Below are 19,048 nucleotides of genomic sequence, written 5' to 3' on the forward strand. Positions count from 1 at the left end.
GCATTGCTCTGAAGCATTCCATAGCAGAAGAGCTGAAATTACCTTGAAAGCATCTTTCCACTAAAACTAAAATGACCTCCCTTTCTGCATGAGACCTACTGAAGTATCTTGACCCTATGGACATTACAATATTCCCTCTGGACAGCCACGTGCCAGTTCTAACATCAAAGTATTTTAGCTATTAGACATCATCAACAGTGGCTTCCAAAAGTTAGTGAGCTGGAAGCAAGGCATGGCTGTTGTACTCCTAGTGCTATTTATTCTGCTGCTCTATTAATTTTATTTATTTGTATTAGGATTCCAAAACAGAAGTCGTCAATTATGGCTTACTAGGAGTTATAAAGAACTTGTGTAATTAGGCTTCTGATTTAGTTATCAATACAAATATTCATGCTGCACTATGAAGTAAAAGATAAAGCCATAAAGCAAGGTTTGCGTTATTTGCAGCCACTCAGAGTAAAAAGAAAAAAAAAAAAAAACATTAGAGAAAAGCTAAGGAGATTTTTATTAATGCTTTAGATGACTTAGAAAAAAAGTCGCTTAATCATAACACTGTAAACAAGGAAGTTCTACAGCAGTATTTAAAAATACCTGAAATTGTTTCAGGAGTCCCATTGATTTGAATTAGGCAGCTGCATAATCACAGGGGCTGCGATTTTAATGAACATTTCAACAGGAACTGTAGAGCTGATTATATATATCAAAACAGGAAAGATCCAAATGCTTCAGCTCCTCTTTTTTTGTTGTTGTTGTTTTGTTTATTCCCTTAGTGTGCATATCCAAACCAGCTCCAGAACTAACACAGAACTTACCTGACTGCCCCCGTCTCGGTGGTGGCAGCTCCCAATGCTTCTGGCTGCAACTCTGATCTCCCTGTCTTGATACATATCATTAGGCACAGCATTTTGAAAAATCATTAGTGATTCAATCAGATTTTACACTGGATCAAGTGACTGGAAACTTCAATGCTGTGCTGCAGTTTTCCCTTAATGTACTTTAGGGCATGTTACATATACTTAATTAGATAATGTTTATACAGTGCTTTGAAGAAATAGGGAACTCTGCAAGGGCTAGGGCACATTTTCAGAAAGGAAAAGAGCAGTGTTGAGACAGCACGGGCACCGAGGGAGAACAAAGCTCTGAGAAACTGAACACCACCTTGTTTGCAGAAAGGTTTCAGGACATCTGAGAAAAAAAACCAAAAACGTCAGCAGCTTCCAACATCTAGGTACTAAGAAAGAAACAAAAGTTGTAAAACACGGGATGCTGCAAAGACACTTCAATGATGATGATGCTGATACCGATGTGAGAATAGTGGTAACGGAGGCAGAAAGGCAGCAGCACCTATGCAGAAGAAAAACTCGGCGCATACACGAGCACATGGCATTGATTATTACTCTGTTAAGGCAATTTGCAAGATAAAGATTCAGCCAGAGTTGTAGGCCTTGATGAAACAAAAATGAATGTACTCCACTCCCGTGAACATTCTTATTCATAAGAGTCAGAACTAATGGAATAAAAGCATCTTGCTTCCTCTTATTTTGTAGTGAGGGAAGCAGGGCTCTTTTTGCTAAAGATAGGGTGTTTTGTTGGCTGCACGCTAAAATGTCAAAATACACTGCAAAATACAAAAATGTGTTCACCACAAAAGTCTTCCTAGCAGGAACAGGGGACGGTGTCTGGTCTTCACCAGACTAGGTGTCCAGAGCAAGCACCGAACGGGGCGCAGATCACGAAAAGGGGGGAGAAGGACAGGTCAGGTTCTCCTGCGGATCAGCGTGAGGCACCACACAAGTTCTCGCAAAGGGCATCTGATCCAAACCTCTGTTAAAAGAATTTGGAGAGCAACAAAGCGAGCTGTGGCTAAATCCACTCAGAATGGCAATGAACAAGTGACGCTGCATCCAGCCTTCTGCCTCCCTACGGGGCAAGCGGCACGGAGAGTGCTCCAAAGAGTTTCCAGCGAGCAATGAAAGCAAACAATGTATGCAGGGAGCTTTAAAAATCATTGCAGAGAGAGCCCTGAGCTTCTGTTTTGTGTGGTTTTTTTCTTTTTTTTATTTGCCTATAACTAAATTACATGATTTCTTTGCAAGTCTAATTAAGCAGTTAATTGATGCTGGTGCCCTTTAGCATCTGGCATTTAAGATTAAGTAAATAATGGAGAAAAGTGCATGCAGCACCCAGCAATAATTAAACACAGCAAGGGTTTGTTCCCCCACCCTCTCCCATTTTAACCTGTTATGTATAAATCTCGGAGGATAACTGTCTTTAATAGCCTCAAATACACTTACACACCACATAATGATACTTGACAACAGTATTTTTCCTCTAAGAGATGGTGGATAGTAGGTGTATCTTTGATCTGAGCCAGCAGGTTTTATTTTACACCTCGCACTCAGGGGAAGGAAGAGCTTCACTGCCACAACCCTGCCCAGCTGAAGAGCACGTTAAAGGGATCTTCATGGGAACTTCTGAATCCAGGAGTGTGAGTGTTGGGATCACGCATTAAAGATTTGTGGTCAAATTTCTGCCTTTCTCATGTGCTTAATCCCTCCTGATGGTCCATACAATGTTATTGATCCATTTCCAGCAGACTACGGAAATGCAGATTATGGAAAAGCTTTCATGTTAGTCTTCTACAAGAAAGACTGAGTTACATAAAATAAAGCTGTATAAAAAAAAGCCCTTTGGACAAAAAAAAGCATCCAGGATTCTAGACATCACTACAGAACATGGATTCAGCCGGGGGGAATCTGTGTTATTTGTAGGCATTTTCAGGCACTGTCTCCAACGTTGCTGGTGCGAGGCTTGCTGTGGATTGCTGTACACAGGCACTTCAGCTCACTGCTTGGAGGAAAGGAGTGATGATTTCATGTACAGAAAGTCTGATTGGGAGACACTGATCAGTCCCAGTCTGCTGGGGACTTAAGTCCTGGCTATATTTAAGGTAAGCTCAAGAACTGGGCCCATGTGAAACTCATGAGGTTGAACAAGGCCAAGCACAGGGTCCTGCACCTGGGTCAGGGCAACCCCCTGCATCAATACAGGCTGGGGGATGAAGGGTTGGAGAGCAGCCCTGCGGAGAAGGACTTGGGGGTACTGGTGGATGAGAAGCTGGATGCGAGCCATCAATGTGCACTCACAGCCCTGAAGGCCACCCGTCTCCTGGGCTGCATCAAAAGCAGTGTGGCCAGCAGGCCAAGGGAGGGGATTCTGCCCCTCGACTCCACTCTGGTGAGACCCCACCTGCAGCCCTGCGTCCAGCTCTGGGGCCCTCAGCACAGGACAGACGTGGATCTGCTGGAGCAGATCTAAGGATGAAAACTTTTACAATGAGGGTGGTGAAACACTGGCACAGGGTGCCCAGAGAGGTGGTAGATGCCCCATCCCTGGGAACTTTCAAGGTCAGGTTGGACGGGGCTCTGAGCAACCTGATCCAGTTGAAGATGTCCATGCTCATTGCAAGGGGGTTGGATGAGATGACCTTTAAAGGTTCCTTCCAACCCAAAGTATTCTGTGGTTCTGTGATTTTTTTACACGTAGACCACTGCACTGAGTGTTCGCACTTTGATCTTAAGAGTCCATTTTCCTTGGAAGGCCACATATTAAGGACTGGACTCGAGTTGCAAGACCTACTCCAAGACTGTAAGAAACCCTGAAACAGCCACGCGGGCCCAACCTCTGCTGCTCCCCCAGCAAGCCCACTTCGGAGCATGAAGATCAGTCCTTGCCTTACACTCCAGCAGGTTAACGCAAGTCAGGCTGCCTCTCTAATACAGCTCTGATGTAAACTAACAGCAGTACGAGAGAGGTTTTTAGTTCTTCCAGAGCTGCTGGATGGAAAGAATTGCTGCTCAAGGATTAGTGCTACAACCTCTTTAGACTCTGCAAGCAATAAAAGCTAGCGTGGAGACTCATGCCCACCTCCCATGGGTGCTGCAAGTCTTAATTAGTATTTCTAGCATACTCAGAGACCTTTGGACAGAGGGTGCTACAGAAGTGGAAAATATTATCATCATTATGCCTGCTACCACAAGTGCTGGCATTCAAGCCAGAGACTTCACAGCAGATGGTGAAGTCGCGAGCACGGCTGGCTGCAGTTATAATTTCACTCATCACAGACTCTCCTTGTTGGAGCAGGCTTCACCTCTTGATGTCTGAAGAGCAAAACAGAACCTGCGCTGACAAGACTGCATCGTGCCGGTCAGTATTGCTGACACATTCAAATCGGCCAGCACTCAAATCACTAGAAAGTAAATCATCCAAGGGACTTTCTAATTAAAAAGAGTTTCACTTTCATGGCAACACTTTCTCCCGCCTGCCACGGCTAGCCCTCCCTTGAATTCTGATCATTAAAGGGAAACAACAAAGAATTAGTCAGCTTTTGTTAAGTGTCAAACATTCCCACTGTAAACTGTGAGCAAAACAAGGAGAGGCATTTTATGGCTCTCAGAGCAACTTTATACCTTCCCAAACACTATTTCTGTACCTCTTGCTAATTGCTCATTTGCCCTGGTTTTATGGAACAGCCTGGCTCACTCCACTTTCGACAGAGGAGAACAGCAGTGTTTAACATGCTGTAATAAGTGGGATATGAGTAGTTCTAATTTTTATCCTTATTTATTTCTAACTGTCGGGGTTAGCAGCCTAGGACTCAGAGCTACCTGAGGCGTAACTAAGATGCCATTAGCTTTAAATCTGTTCCCAAGTGCTGCAAGCATCCTCTCTGTTTGGCTTAGGATATCACCTTGCAGATGAAGACTTCGCATACACGGGAACATTCTGCTTAAAATTTTTCATTTCACCAAAAACTTCCTAGGGACTCCAGGACACAGGGTAATGCTCCCATTCTCTTTCTGCAGGTTTTTCAGGTTGTAAAATGTGAAGGATCCTATAGCAGAAAGAAGTACTTTTGAAATGGAAGTGAAGCATAATTTCTAATACTCCTTGTGGCACCATAGGAGTCCAAATACATCCTGCGGGGAGCTTGCAAACGCATCAGCACCTTGCCCAACTACCGAGGAAGGGACATTATCATGGAAACCAACCTGACCAGGAGTTACTTCAAATGGTGGCTGATGATGAAAATGCCTTTAGCAGATCAAACATCACCAGTTCTAACTCAGGATTTATTTCTACCACTTTTGTGAAACAAGATGGAAGCATCCCCTCGCCTAAATTCTGCTTGGCTTCAGGGAAGTCATGGCAATATGGCAGTCTAGAAGGGGAATCACATGCCGTTGTCATTACCAGCCTATTCAGAAAACCTTTGCTGAATCTTTCAGACATGCACGTTGCCTTTGATGCCACTAGCGGTGAGATTTTTGATAACACATCCGCAGTCTCCAGCAAAGGTGGATGCTGCTGCTGCCTCCAGCCCTTCCTTACGGAAGTTTTGGATCTCCTTAACTTAACCACTTGTGCTGCACACCTGTGATGGTGTCTGATCATCACAGAAAGTAAGCTTATGAAGTTGCATACCTACCCAGTAACCCACCATGCTACAGTACTCCAACAGGACACATCAAGACTCTTCTATTCAATATGGACAGAAGCACACTTAGACAGCCAGAAAGTGAAAAGGCAATTCGTCAATCTGATTTCAACCAGCTTTTCATCTGTCTGATTTTCATCCGTCGAGCTGGAGCTGGTTGTATGTAAGACTGAATATGCTGTTTCCTAATGGAGGCTGGATTGACTCACTGCTCTCTGACTGGAGATCATGCCAGATAACCTGGCACTGAAATGGAGAAAACACAGAAAGACTGACATGGCGAGTGAAGACTGCATCAGCTGCTACATAAACCACACCTGGTAGCTTCAGTTCAGTCTAAATAATGGATTGCTCCCAGAGGCTCAGAAGTCCCTCATGGACAGGCATGACTTTCCTCTGAGTTTTAAGACTTGCTATGATTTACCCCCTTGCCTTCGGCTCCTTGGCACCAAATCACACCAGAAGCGTGAGATGACCGCACCAAAGCCAGCGCCAGGCAGAACGCTGCCATCTGCTTCCTGATCTGTGCCACGCCGGGAGGTCATCGCGGCGGCGCTCCGGCCGCTGTACTGTCCATCGGCGGATTCCCAAGGGGACTGCAAGGTGCTGGCTTTTTTCCAGACAAGCTGAGAGGGTCTCACGGCTTTTTGTTCAGGACACCGTGTGATTAGTAACCGCTGGACAAACTGCCCAGAATACCTGGATGCTAGCAAACCATGTCGATAGGTGTGAAGATCCTGAGAGAGGCTTCTCTCCCTTCCTATTGACATTCTCCTGTCAGCACCACATTCAAAAGGCTATCACAATGTTATCACATCATGGTACTGATGTCAGTGGCATGATTAAGCTGGCAAAGTAATTACAAGTGTCTGCTTTTATACGCTGATTGCTTTCCAAATAAATGTTCTCCATTCCAAATAAATCCACTATGGATTAACGTTTCTTCTACTTGCTCACAGCCTGGAATGTATTTGATTAGAAAAGCCTGATCAAAACTCTGCTTGACCATTTTTCAGCACTTCACCATTTTTCTTTCCCTCATCAGGAAGAAAAGTGTATCCATTAGTTAACCTTTTCAAACACATTCTTTTTGTAGTCTAATTCAAAGAGGATTATAAAAAAAATCATCAGACTTGCCATCTGAATAGCTTTTTGTGAGTGCAGGGAACAAGCATTTATATATCAGAACATCAGCCTGGGCAGATAAGGGCAGCTGGATACGTGCACGCTTATCTGAATGCAAGATCAGTCCTGTGAAACCAGCATAAACACCAAGGACAGAATCCATATATTGATGTAATTCTTAGTGGTACGAGTGCATTTGTGTGAATTTGCAATTAAATAAAGCTTATTCCTTAAAAAGAAAACAAGAAGTTAAGGATATAATTCCAGGTCTACTGAGATCAATGGGAATTTTTTCCATCGCATTCGAATACAGCTCCCTCTCCCTCCCTTCCAACACGTCTACCAGAACATTAAGAAAGAAATTACCTGAAATTTGTTTGTACCATTTTTAAACAGACCGAGAAATTCTCCGTTCTCTTAGTCTGCTTTCTAACCCAGCAAGTTCAAAGCTCTTCTTTCTTCCATGGCCAACATTGAATGTATTTTAAGCCACATTAGTTTCATACCAAAAAAAAAAGTCACTGAAAATACTACAAATACACGTGAGTGGCAAATGAACTGATGCAGGAAACATAACTTTGAATCTCCTGACTTTTATGCAATTAAAATATCAACTTAATTGTTGGATCTGTGTAGCTTCTCTCATTTTAATATGTAAATCAGCCTCTATTACTCTATAGCTCAAAGAATGTGTTACTCGGCTTACTTGATTAGGCTGGGAATTGCTGGTCCTGCTGTCACTGTGTTTACACTTTAGTGACAAGTTTGCACATCAAATTCACATAATGCAATGTCATCAACTTACTCATCAAATATAAACTTCTTAAATACAGCCGCTGCTCTTGAATATTGAAACAGCCTTATTTTACTTTATTTACAGCCCCTAAATAATCACAGTAAATGAAAAGGAAAATTGGGAATACAACTAGAAAACAGTATTTCCCAGGAAAAACAGCATCCCACAGACAGACAGGTAGCTAAACCAGAAAAACAGCCCATGCAAGAAGTTATCCTTCGGCTTCTGAATTTTAGTTGCAGATGTTTCCCCTTTAAAATGTGGAACGAGTAGAGATACTTTATTTCTCAGTCTCTACACATTCACCCCACCTCATTTGGGATTCAGTGTTAAGGACTCCCTATTTATTCTGTGAAGACAGTCAGATTTCAGCTCCCGGCCACGTATATCTGGAAATTGAAATGAGGACTCCAGAGAAAATCGGCAAATTCAGTAATTTTTTTCCCCGTTACGAACCTGCCATAGCAAGAATACCACCATCTTGGACAGTACTGAGAAGGAAAGTATAAATCATTTCAGTATTTTCCCATTTCTGTCATCCTTCCTGAATCTAATAAACATCCCCAACCGAAAGGGGACATTCACCTTGCCAGCACAAGGCTTTTCAAGATGTTCCCAGTAACCTGGACACCCATTGCAAAGTTCCTCTGCTAGATTTCCACTACTCTCTACTGTTCACAAAGGCATTGAGCTTTAATTTCCAGGAGAAACAATACATGGACAAGATGCAGAGCAGAGATCTGAGGCTCTCCCCCGCCGGCGAGCTCTGCCACGCTGGCAGGCTGGTTTTTCTAATGTCAGGGAAATCGTGTCGGCCTGAATTTGAGACATCAGCACAAGCCTTTCTTCTCAATCCTGCTGATGAATGAAAGAGCATTTTCAATTCTGTACATCCAGAGGCCTTATGGCACATCGGTCCTAATCAAACGCTGCTCTGTGATGCAAACCGCTGTAAGAGGCAGCTCATATCACAACACCACAGGATCCAAAGGGCAGCTGCAGATAATACTGCATTTCCTTCCCTTCAGGATGCTGGTCTGGAGAGATCTAGCAGGAGCATCCTGCCTGCTATGTAGCCACCAAGAAGGCAACAACGAAATAACAAGAGCTTGGCTCAAATACCCAAGCAGGAAAACACAACTGCCAAAGTTTACCAAGACCCATAAAGCTCAACAGTCTGTTGGCTCGTCTCTGGTTGATAAAGAAATCATCAGCACAGAGGGATATAGAAGAGCCAGAGGGATGTAGAACTATGGCCACAAAGGGTGCCATCTGCAATGTGGCAGTTACCCTACTGTACGGTCTTGACGGTGTTTTATAGGGATTTGGCAGGGTGGGAAGGGGTTAAAACACAGGAGGAGGAAGGTTTCAGTTCCTTCCACTACCCATTGATTTCTCTCCTTGAAAAGGCTCTGAACTGCCCCTGATTACAGATGGAGGAGCACAGCTACTTCTGGGGACTCAAAGGGGATGTGCCTGGTAGCGAGAACAATTCATCCTCATGGTCACTTCATGTTTCACTCAGCTACTGATGGACTGAGAACTAGAAACCCGTATCAACAGGGTTAAAAATACTGTTTCTATCAACGACTCTCCCCTAGAGCCACATACAGAGTAAGCCAGGAGAAGACGGAATACTCCCTGTCAGCCCAGGTTTCCCCACACATTTTCTCTTGACTTACCTGGTTCCACAAGCTACCTCTAACCTTGCCACCTAGACAGTAGGTACCTGTAACCTTCCCACCTACCTCGGCAAAGGTGACCTCTTCCTTCTCAGATGCAACACCACGACTTTACTACATCAGTACTGAATAAGGAAAATGCATCCGCCTAGGAAACAAGCAACCTTCTCCCCGGCAGCATTTCCTTGTGGTGCTACTCATTTCCATTACACCCAGATTCAAGGCAGGATCTCTAAGCCCAGACAGAAACCACCGCAGACATTTTCATAGTTCAATGTTTAAATTTGGTCCCCCTCATCACATACACTTTTTAATTTTCTTTTCCATTTCTTTCTCCCTCCCAACTTATTTTACTATTTCTTTCTTGGTACAGTGGCTTTATTTTCTCTGGACCAAGGCTTCTGCTTCTACTCAGTATTTTGTAATCAACTTCTACACAGTGCCTAGCAAGAGGGCAGGAGATGCTTTAAAAAAATCCAAACCCTTGTAAGAATCACTGGAGGCATATGGAGGTATCACGCAGGTTCACAGGCTGCCTCTTACAAAAGCAGAAAGACTGAGGCTTCCAGAAACTCCACACGTGAATTGGGTGGAAGAAGGGCCAGGAAGAAAACCTGCAGCTCTTGTGTTCTTTGTGAAGGCTAAGTACAGTCTGGGTAGTAACCTGTGACTGACACCAAGTTTTAGGCATTCAGTAGCTACCACAGAACTATGTTACAGGATTTATTACAAACCTCTGGCTCCCTGGACAGCATATGGAGTTTGAAAGTCCCAGCAATGTCTCACTGGCACCTCCCATCACAGTTTCACAAGAAGCTGCAGGCTTCAGGCATCCTCGGGGGTTTGTTCGGTCAGCAACCCCTGTCTGCCCGCTCGCATCCCAGCCGTTGGCAGCACACAGATGAAGTCGTGCTCGGGGGCAAGTCTCTCTGCTTGTTTAACAGACTCGTGGCATGCTGCCACAGGCAGGGCACACTGTTTTCAATATATTCAGTGCTGCATGACTTTGTATCTGTGTTACCTCCAAAAAAACTTGGGAATCTATCTGGATGACAAATGCTATATATGATAAAAGCAACTTTTTTTTTAACCTGGGAACATTTCTTTCAGCTCTCTCGAGGTACTATACTTCCATTCAAGCTAGGAAACCTGATTCTTTATAGGCGCCTGCGTGGACTTCAGTAGTGTGGAGCACTTACCATCAAAGGCCACACCATCGCTGAAAGGGGACACGTGAAGGCTTCAAGGTTTCCCCTTGTGGCTAGACTGCCCAAATCTATTGACACCACAGTAAGGTAAGAGGGTTTTATAGGCTCTGCCCACCATCTACCATAACACTGTCAGTACTGAAGTGCAGGAGGTCCCAACTTGGCTGTAGTCTTTTAGGAAAACAGGTATATTTAGCAGCCCCACCTCATTACCTGTACTGCTGGGCTGGGACAAAGGGATATGGATGATAAGGAAGGAAATCAAAGTAAGCTCTATTTAAACTACCAGCTTATTCCCAGTCTTAATATAGTATTCAAGTCCCAGACTGGTCTAAATGTCTTGCAGCAGAGAAACTAGCACCATAAAAGCAATAATGATAATAACTAGCTGAGAGGTGAGGGGATGGGCCCGAGGAGGCACTGATCTCCAGCTGCAGAGTCAGCACAGGAGGGCAGGATGGCTCTGCGTGGGTCAGGCAAAGCAGCTCCCAAGGACTGCTGCTAATAGCACTCGTCCTGTGTGCTATTTTCCATATCATTTGCGTTTCGGCCATTAAAGCTATGCAACATTTCTGATGCAGGTAGCAGTAGGGAATGATTTCTTTCCCCATCAAGAACATGTGGCCATCTCTGGAGTGAAAGGACAGAACTTCATCAGTGTACAGCAAAGCACCAGAGGCAAAGACAAGCTCTTTATAAACTTCAGAAGAAATTGGGATATGCAGAAAGCAATTACTCTCCTTGAAATACATGCAGGCAAAGGCTAAGATCCTGCTCTTACCAGAAGTCCCTTAACATTTGAAGACAAAAAATGCCCTGGACCTTCACTTTAGAAGAGCCTTTCTAAATGAATGTACCTTCAGTACAAATTGCAGGGGACTTGACACGTTAAACATCATCAAGAGAAGTGTCACCTAATGGATCCTTCCTCTCTTTAGGAAGAGTCATTACATGACCAAAGAAGAGCTGGCCTCTATGCACCCACCACCTTGTTTGACCAGCGAGATGCTGGGAGCCGTCCGCACAAAGTGAGATATGGGTGCTGCGCTTGCACCACATGCACACCCACCAACTAAGGTCACAGAAAAATCCTTCATCGGGCGGACTCCGGTTTCATTTGCAGGTGCAGCCCATATCATATGTGGATTTCCTATACACAGATGGTAGGAAGCACCAAGGCTTCCAAGCACCAACAGCTCAGCCAACTGTGGATGGAGAATGGCAACTTTTAAATTCCATCTGCTCCTTTTTTGTCACCTTCTGTACTCAGAAACACATTCATCAGAATCACAAGCATGCTGGGACAGTGACAAATTTTACCACCTCTGGCTTGTCACTTCCATAAGATTAGGTTATTTTAATATTAATTCATTACCCAATTTAATTCCAATTAATTACATTTTTACAAGGCCCTGACAGGGCAGTGATGCTGGAGATAGCCTCTGCTAAACACCAGATGTAGCATCTTTTTTATGGTCAAACACCTGCCTTAGAGTGAGATGCCCCAGTCCTTCATCAAGGACCCCCTTTTTCCTACTTTTCTCTAACAAGAGAAAAAGGACACTGAAATCACTGAGGCGGATGAGTAGCTTTCCTTTTTGGTGGGATTATGTTCAGGAAAACAGTTCACTTCCAAAATTCTCCACAGATGGTTGAAATCAGAGTTGATTTCCCCATCCTCTTTCCTGGTAGGGGTGCCAGCCTGTCTCTCAACAGAAAGAATATTAAAAGCACTTTTCCTCACAGGGAGAGGCTGCATGAAAGAAGGGATCGCTCTGCTGTACCTACAGGATAGCAATAAATCATGAGAGCTCATGGAAAATTCACGCTACTGCATTCTTTAGTCAGGGCCCAGCTTCCATTGGGTCATCCCATTCCTACCTTCAAACATATCACTTTTAAAATAGGAACACAAATGGAAATAATCAGCACCTGAAGCATTTTCATTTCTACCTATGCTTTAATACAATACACAAGTCATTACTCCTGTCAGCTCCCCATTAGCTGCCACCTACCTATTTGCTTGCAACTAAGACTGAAGTCCATCTCTAGCAGTGCCAGAAAAGAAAAATCAAGAGGTCCACCAGGACCAGACAAGACAAAAAAAAAAAAAAAAAAAAAACCAGAAATGGCCTGGAGAATCGCAAAAACGCAGGAAAAGCTATGGAGCTGGAAGCAGAAAAGCAGAAGATGCAGCCTGAAATACAAAAAGGTGTGTGTGGGAAAGGCGTGAAGAGTATGGAAAAGAGAAACACAGAACTGGAACAGATTCCAAGTCTGGGCAGCGATGCCCCGTGCCACCTTTCCAAAGCTGTAACAATCTGCATCCCCATTTCAGAGACAGGACTGGGAGCGTCTCCCCAGATGGCAGCCTGACCTTGGTGCACTCTCCTCTTACACAACCCAGACCCGGGCAGCCATCAGGAGAGAAACGAAACACCCATAAAGTTACAGCCCATTCCCGTAATGCGGCTGCCACAGATCTGCCCCATTAATAGTGCACAACCCCACGTGCAAATTTATACTTTGAAAAAGGACGGTGTGTTGTTGCAGCTCACATTGTTCAAACCTCTCCTTTGCAATAGCCCTGGTACCCATTTTAATCGAGACTATTACGGCATAAATGAGAGGAAAGGACCACTGAACTATGTGGCAAGTTGCCAGGTTATGCTGCAGCCTCCAGCGGTTATGCTCAAAGAGATTTAAAGTCCAGCATAACCTTGATTTTTAATAGAGTCACATTTAATGAGCTTTAATGTCCACAGTAATAATTTCCTTATTACCTATCCAGGAGTCGGAACCATGATCAGAAAAAACGTGCTGCACTCCAGTCCAAAGAGCGAATTTAATAATGGCCAATACATTATTATCAAAACCATCAACATCATTGTCCTTAATGCCTTTTTTTGGTTGGTATAATTACAATTCTTTGAACCTTAAGCATAATTGCTGCAGATCACATAAGCTTGCTGAACACAGCAAACCTGACTGGCTAGAGGCCACCCCAATCCCCCCACCTCTGCCAATAAGCCATGCAGGGTAGATGGCAAAATGGGACAATAAAATTTTACATTTACCTCTATCTGTCAAAAGGCAAAATTACGTATGACCTTTGTTGTCTTCCCAGCTTTTATCCACACTTTTCTTACTCTGTCCTTGGTTTCCCTTCATCCTATTCAACTCTGACATGAGGGACCTCCCACCTCGAAAGCTCAGAGCGCTGAATTTGCCTCTTGCATGTGTCATACGTGTGAGATGGGTAAACAGACATATGGCTATTGCAGCTGGCAGAAAGGGGTGCAAGAAAAAAATCCCATTCTTGTTATTTTTGTACAGAAACAGCTCCACAAACCTCACTGAAACCTGCTCCCTTATTATGCACAACGAACCTCCCCTCCCCAGGGCAGCCAACTGCACAGTGACAAACAGAGCAGAGTTTCTGCCACATGCTCCCCATTTCACACCTTGAAAATATACTAAAATGGAAGGCATATGGCAGCCATTCCTGTGGGCAGAGCTGTTGAGATCCTAAGAAAACAGCGAAAGCTGGATCTTCCCTTTCTTATCCAGAGGCAGCCAGTGTAAGTTTTCCGGCCACGCGAATCCGTGTTGTTAAACCGCTCCTGGAACAGCTGTTGCATCCACACCGTGGCTGCTGGCTGAGCGAAGCGGGAGAGACTCGATGCAAAAGTGGATGCAGCTTGCACGGCGCGCTTGATGAGCCGTCCCCTAACCCACCAGGAGCTCTGCCCTGCCCCAGCAAAAAGGCCAAACCTGGCATTCATCTGGCTAACTGAAAGCCAGCTCAGATACGCCTGCTAACCTTGCAGTCAGTGCCATAGCATCCTCGGCATCTCTTGCACATCCTAACATACACAGTCTTCATCATCAGACCACATTGCTGAATGCTCCTGCAGCAGAAAGGAGAGTTTAGGACTATTTATGGCAACGTTTCTCGTGCATGACAGTGATGCAGACAAGTACTAAAAATACAAGAAAAAACACCAAGATCCTTCCATATAACCTGGCTTACTATGCACATGTCCTGGTCTCAAAGACATCCGCAGGGCTCCTCCATCCTTCACTTATAGCTCTTTTTCCCATTTTGTTTACACGAACCACTTCCATATACACTTACAGGGACTCCAAAAATGCAAAGGCCCCTCCTGTGACTATGATAAATTACACTGAAGTATTTCCCACCCTGCTAGGCTCTGCAGCTGATGCCCTCTCCCATTTGAGTTGGTGACCAGAGGTCAGAACAACGTAGCACGGGACTGGGGCAAAAGGGAAAAAAAAGCATCACATATACGAGAGGCTGGAAAGACCCTGAAACCCAGTGAGCTGTTTGTTTTCCTGTCGGAATCAAAGGCAGAAGAGAAAACAGCTTTAAAAATGCATCCCTTGTAAGCTAAAGACAAACCTGGTAACATCCCAGCACAGAAGCGCCTCGCAAACAGCTGAAAGCAACTGCATGAAAGGCAGCAGAATAATAATCATGAATAACAAATCACAGGAGACATACGTGAGAAATGCATTCCCCCAGAAGAAGTGGTCTAATTACTGGAGATGATACCTCAGAGGTTCATTCAGCATCAGCAGAGACACAGAGTTGACCTCACCTCTGCACCCTCCCTGCCCCTGACCAGCACGCTCCCCCCGGGCTCGAGGGGCACCGTCAGCCGCCCGGATCTGCAGCAATAGATGTGCCGGGCTGCTCGGGGGCATAACGACAGACAAGGGCACTGGGCAGCAGCAGCAGCTGCTGGAATTTAAAATCCATTGCATTTCAAATTCAAATTGCAATGCAAGAACTATCCCCAAGAACTGCTCGATTCTCACCGAGGTCTCAGACTGGAAGCTCCTACGGGCAAAGGCAGCCTTCCTTAAACGTTCAGGACGTTTAATGCTTATGCATTTGCTAGAGCACCCACTAGCAACAGTGACAAACTGTCATTGCACCTCTAACATCCAGTCAGCTCTTCAATTTATAAACCACCCCATCTACGCTTCTCACCGTCATATTTTTAAGGCTATATAGTACCATAATCCACTATGAGGTGACAGAACAAACACGTTCTTAGCAGTAATAAAACACTATTGTTTGAGCAATGGGAAAACAAGCAAGATACTTTCAGGGAATTCTGGTGTCATAACAGTGAAAGATATTTTCTTCTGTGTATTTTCTTTAAACCAAGGCTCTGCCATTTCGTGGATCTCAAGTCTCCAACACACATGGCCTTTGAGGAAAGCTCTGACCTCTTAGTGTCATCCGAGGGAGGATCCCGACCTCCGGACACTGACCACGTCTATGCTGCTGGAATGCAACAGGTTAGCTCCACACGGACCTTCATCTCCTTTGTTGTTCTCTAACAAAAAATATTTTGAGGGCAAGGTACATGCGAGAGAGTTACAGCAGTAAGACCTCTTGGGCTCTGCAGCACGACTCCACTCTGCCTGGTCCCCTCGCAGTGTTGCAGGTGATGGGTCCCATTTTATTGATATCCTTACCTTGATTTACAGAGTCTGAGAGCATGTCTGGAGGTGTTGACTTTGGGCTTACTGTATTAAAAAGTCTCATTCAGGTATGTGAAGGGAAGACAGGCTGTACTGGAGGAGAGCCACAGATTTTGTGAAATGTATTTAGCTCGGTGAAAGATGTACTCTATTTTCATGGAGTATTGAATGGAGCTGTGATTAATGGGGCACATATACACTGATAAACAATATTAATTTGTTTTAAGCCAGGTCTGAAGAGATTTCAACCACTTGCTTCCCTGCAGCTATGAAATTTATTTCCTGCTGTCTGTACTACCTCAAGGGCTAAACCAGCCCTGAAAGGAAGGAAATATTTCCTTTTACTCCATCAGCAGCACCAGCCTATGAAGGCTGTTGTATTGGTATTTCATTTATCATGAGCAAATGATATGGATTATTATTATTTACCCTTACCACCTACCCTCTGTACCAAACTGACACAGGATTGCTACCACATATTCACTCTCTCCTGCATCAACCCAGCTTTTTTTGTTTTCCTTATAACCCTTCCATCAAGCACACGGTCTGCAATGTCCCCATCTGTTTCAGCAGTCAGTTCCTCTGGCAGTACGGATGAGGAAGTGCACCTTCATGACCAAAAGCCAGGAGCCTACCTGCAATTTCTTGTGGTGACTGAAAACTTCCAACTCCTTCCAAATTCCCAGGGATGGAGCCGCCTCCTTCGAGCACCCTCACCAGCTCCCTCAGCCTTTCACACTCCTCCTGGAGCTGCTGCTGCTCCTCCTTGCGCTGCTGCTTGGCCAAGCTCGCTGGGTTCATGCTGAAATGGAGAACTTTGGTTCTGCTGGGGTCGTAGTCACCCTGCGTGGCAGAAACAACAGAAGCAGACTGAGCAACTGATCCAACCTCCAAGTCCACCCAACCTGTACCACTCTTTGTGTGAAGACAAAAAATGTTACAGCAGAAAAAGGGACTCTTATGCAGCAATAATGTTTTATTGCAACAGTTGAAGTCAGCCAAAGACAGTATTGCTTCTCCTTCTCTTGCTACTCTCTCAAAAAAACCCCAAACAAAAACCAAAACCAAACACCCAACCCCCCCAACAGAGCTTGCTCCCTGGCTGACACCTCCACAGTTAAATTTTACTCCAGAAATGAAGTTTTATAGCTGTATTTTAAATCTCTTCATATCAGGAGATCATAACGAACACACAGATACACCCTTAAACTACAGCAGGACACCCAGTACCAGCCTAATTTATTACTCGTACGAGCCACTCCAATGGTGGAGTCATTAGCAAGTTGTATCAGCTCGTCCCAAGCAAGTGAACAGATATTTCATTTTATACTTTTTTCTCAGAGGTGAGCTGTATTTATAGCAGTTTAAATGGTCAGTCAAGTCCTAAGACAGCAAATTAATATTCTTTCAAAGTGAGAGGAAAACACTGATGTTACATTTGTGATTTCAGAGAGACAATTTTCATATAAACTACAGGAAGCCTCAGGACCATAAAAGTAGTAAAGCATGTGCTAATGCTGGCTTCCACGGCACTCTGCCCAGCTGAAACCCTATAGCACCGCCTGCATAAAAAGGCATTTTATATGGTAATATTTTTCCTTCAATTAAGTCTCAGGACCTAAAGTAATTTTGTAAACATTAATTAACCCTCAAGAGCAGCATGAGGTAGGTATTATCTCAATTTTATCATTTCATTTTCATTAAAGACGTGCTAGAACTTTATGGGGTTTTTTTTTTCATGCAAACCAGAGCAGAGACTGAGCAACTTCATCCTGAATTGCTGGTCATTGCTGGTAAGAGACCCCAGAAGATCCCATTCCCAAACATCTTTTATTGAAAATACTCCATCCACGTACTGTAAAGCACCTCTGGCCACAGCAGGGAGTGAACTGCTGAAACTTGCCGCCCCAGAGCCTGGCAGCAGATGCAGCATTGCTTCAAAATGGGTTTGACAAATTCATGGACAACAGCTCCATAACTGGATCCGGGCAGGGGCGCATTGTCCAGCATCTCTGGCTGCTGGGAGAGTGCTGGGGAGCATGGCCAGGTTTGTGGGCTCTCCCAAAAGAGCATCTTCCATCACTGTGGTCAAACATGCTCTTCTGGGCTGGATGGACCACAGGTAAGGGCCAGCTGGGCACTTATGTTCACATGTGACGCTTGCTACATCTCACAGCTGGTCCAGTGCCCTCTTGCAGGAACCATACTGAAATTCTCCTTTAAAACCTCACTTTCTAGATGTTAGCAGAAGGCAGCTGGAAGAGGTGTGCGCACCCGCAGAGACGCAGGTGCCCACGAGCAATGTCAAGGTCTGGGTCCAGCGGCGCTGCCAGCGATGCACAGGGGCTGCGGTCCCCAAGGCTGGCTCCCCCTCTGCCAGCTGGCTCCCAGGGCCACGCCAGGCAGATGGGCCCCACCGCATTTAGAGCTGGGAGAAGATGTGGACTGAAGTCCAAAAGTGATTTTGGTCAAGAGCATGGAGTCCATGTGCTGCTGAATACGAGGTTAATGTCGCCTTGTATCTACCACCAAAATTAGAATTTAAAACTGCACAACTGGAAGCCTTGAATTCCAGTGCGACTGGAAGCATCAATGTACCTGGAAACCAGCGGATGCTCTCACTGCTGTGTTTCCCAGAGGAAAAAAAAAGGGGGGTAGGGTTGTTCCTCATAACGACTCTGAGAAACGAGTACAGTGCTCCTCATGAGAAATCAGCTTAACCACTTGTGCATCTGGGTAGAAGAGACGGTCACTATTTCACAGTTTAAATACAAGTTAAAAACAAAGTGAGATTGTATCTGTACCTGTATGTCCCAGGCCAAGAGGGGGTGGGAGGAATCCCCTAACACAGGAGGACACAGGAACCTCCACAGGGCTGCCCTAGTCCAAGGAGCTCACTCCAGAGAACTGGGGAAATTCAGGCATGGAAACCTTGGGTACCCTTCCTAGGTGTTTGCATTCCTTGCGGTCAGAGTACATGGTCTCCCAACCCTCGGCACAGGTGATGCATGCTCTCATACTGCCCAAGCCTCCTGGTGCTCAGGAGACCTACAGGAACGTCTGGGAGGGCAGCACTGTCCTGCAGCCCCCCAGCAATGGGGCTTCATGAACCCGTTTCCACAGGAAGGTCGAGGCAAAAAGCCTGGACCTGACAGACAGGCCATTAGGACCAAGAGAAGAAATACACCCACTGACAGGCTTGGCTGAGAGAAATTTAAGAGAG

The 19,048-nt window shown here is 45.0% G+C and overlaps 1 protein-coding gene across 1 annotated transcript in view; it reads right to left on the minus strand.

The window, feature by feature from the left end:
- The window catches only part of MAD1L1 (mitotic arrest deficient 1 like 1), a 392,177-nt gene that overhangs the window by 113,994 nt on the left and 259,135 nt on the right, over positions 1-19,048 (minus strand). Inside the window, exon 15 of the mRNA XM_009645922.2 lies at positions 16,461-16,668. Within this exon, the coding sequence (XP_009644217.1) occupies positions 16,461-16,668 (208 nt within the window). The remainder of the gene's footprint in view (positions 1-16,460; positions 16,669-19,048) is intronic.

Source organism: Egretta garzetta, unplaced genomic scaffold (genome assembly GCF_000687185.1).
Source record: "Egretta garzetta isolate BGI_Z169 unplaced genomic scaffold, ASM68718v1 scaffold299, whole genome shotgun sequence".
In the NCBI taxonomy this organism is placed as follows: Eukaryota; Metazoa; Chordata; class Aves; order Pelecaniformes; family Ardeidae; genus Egretta; species Egretta garzetta.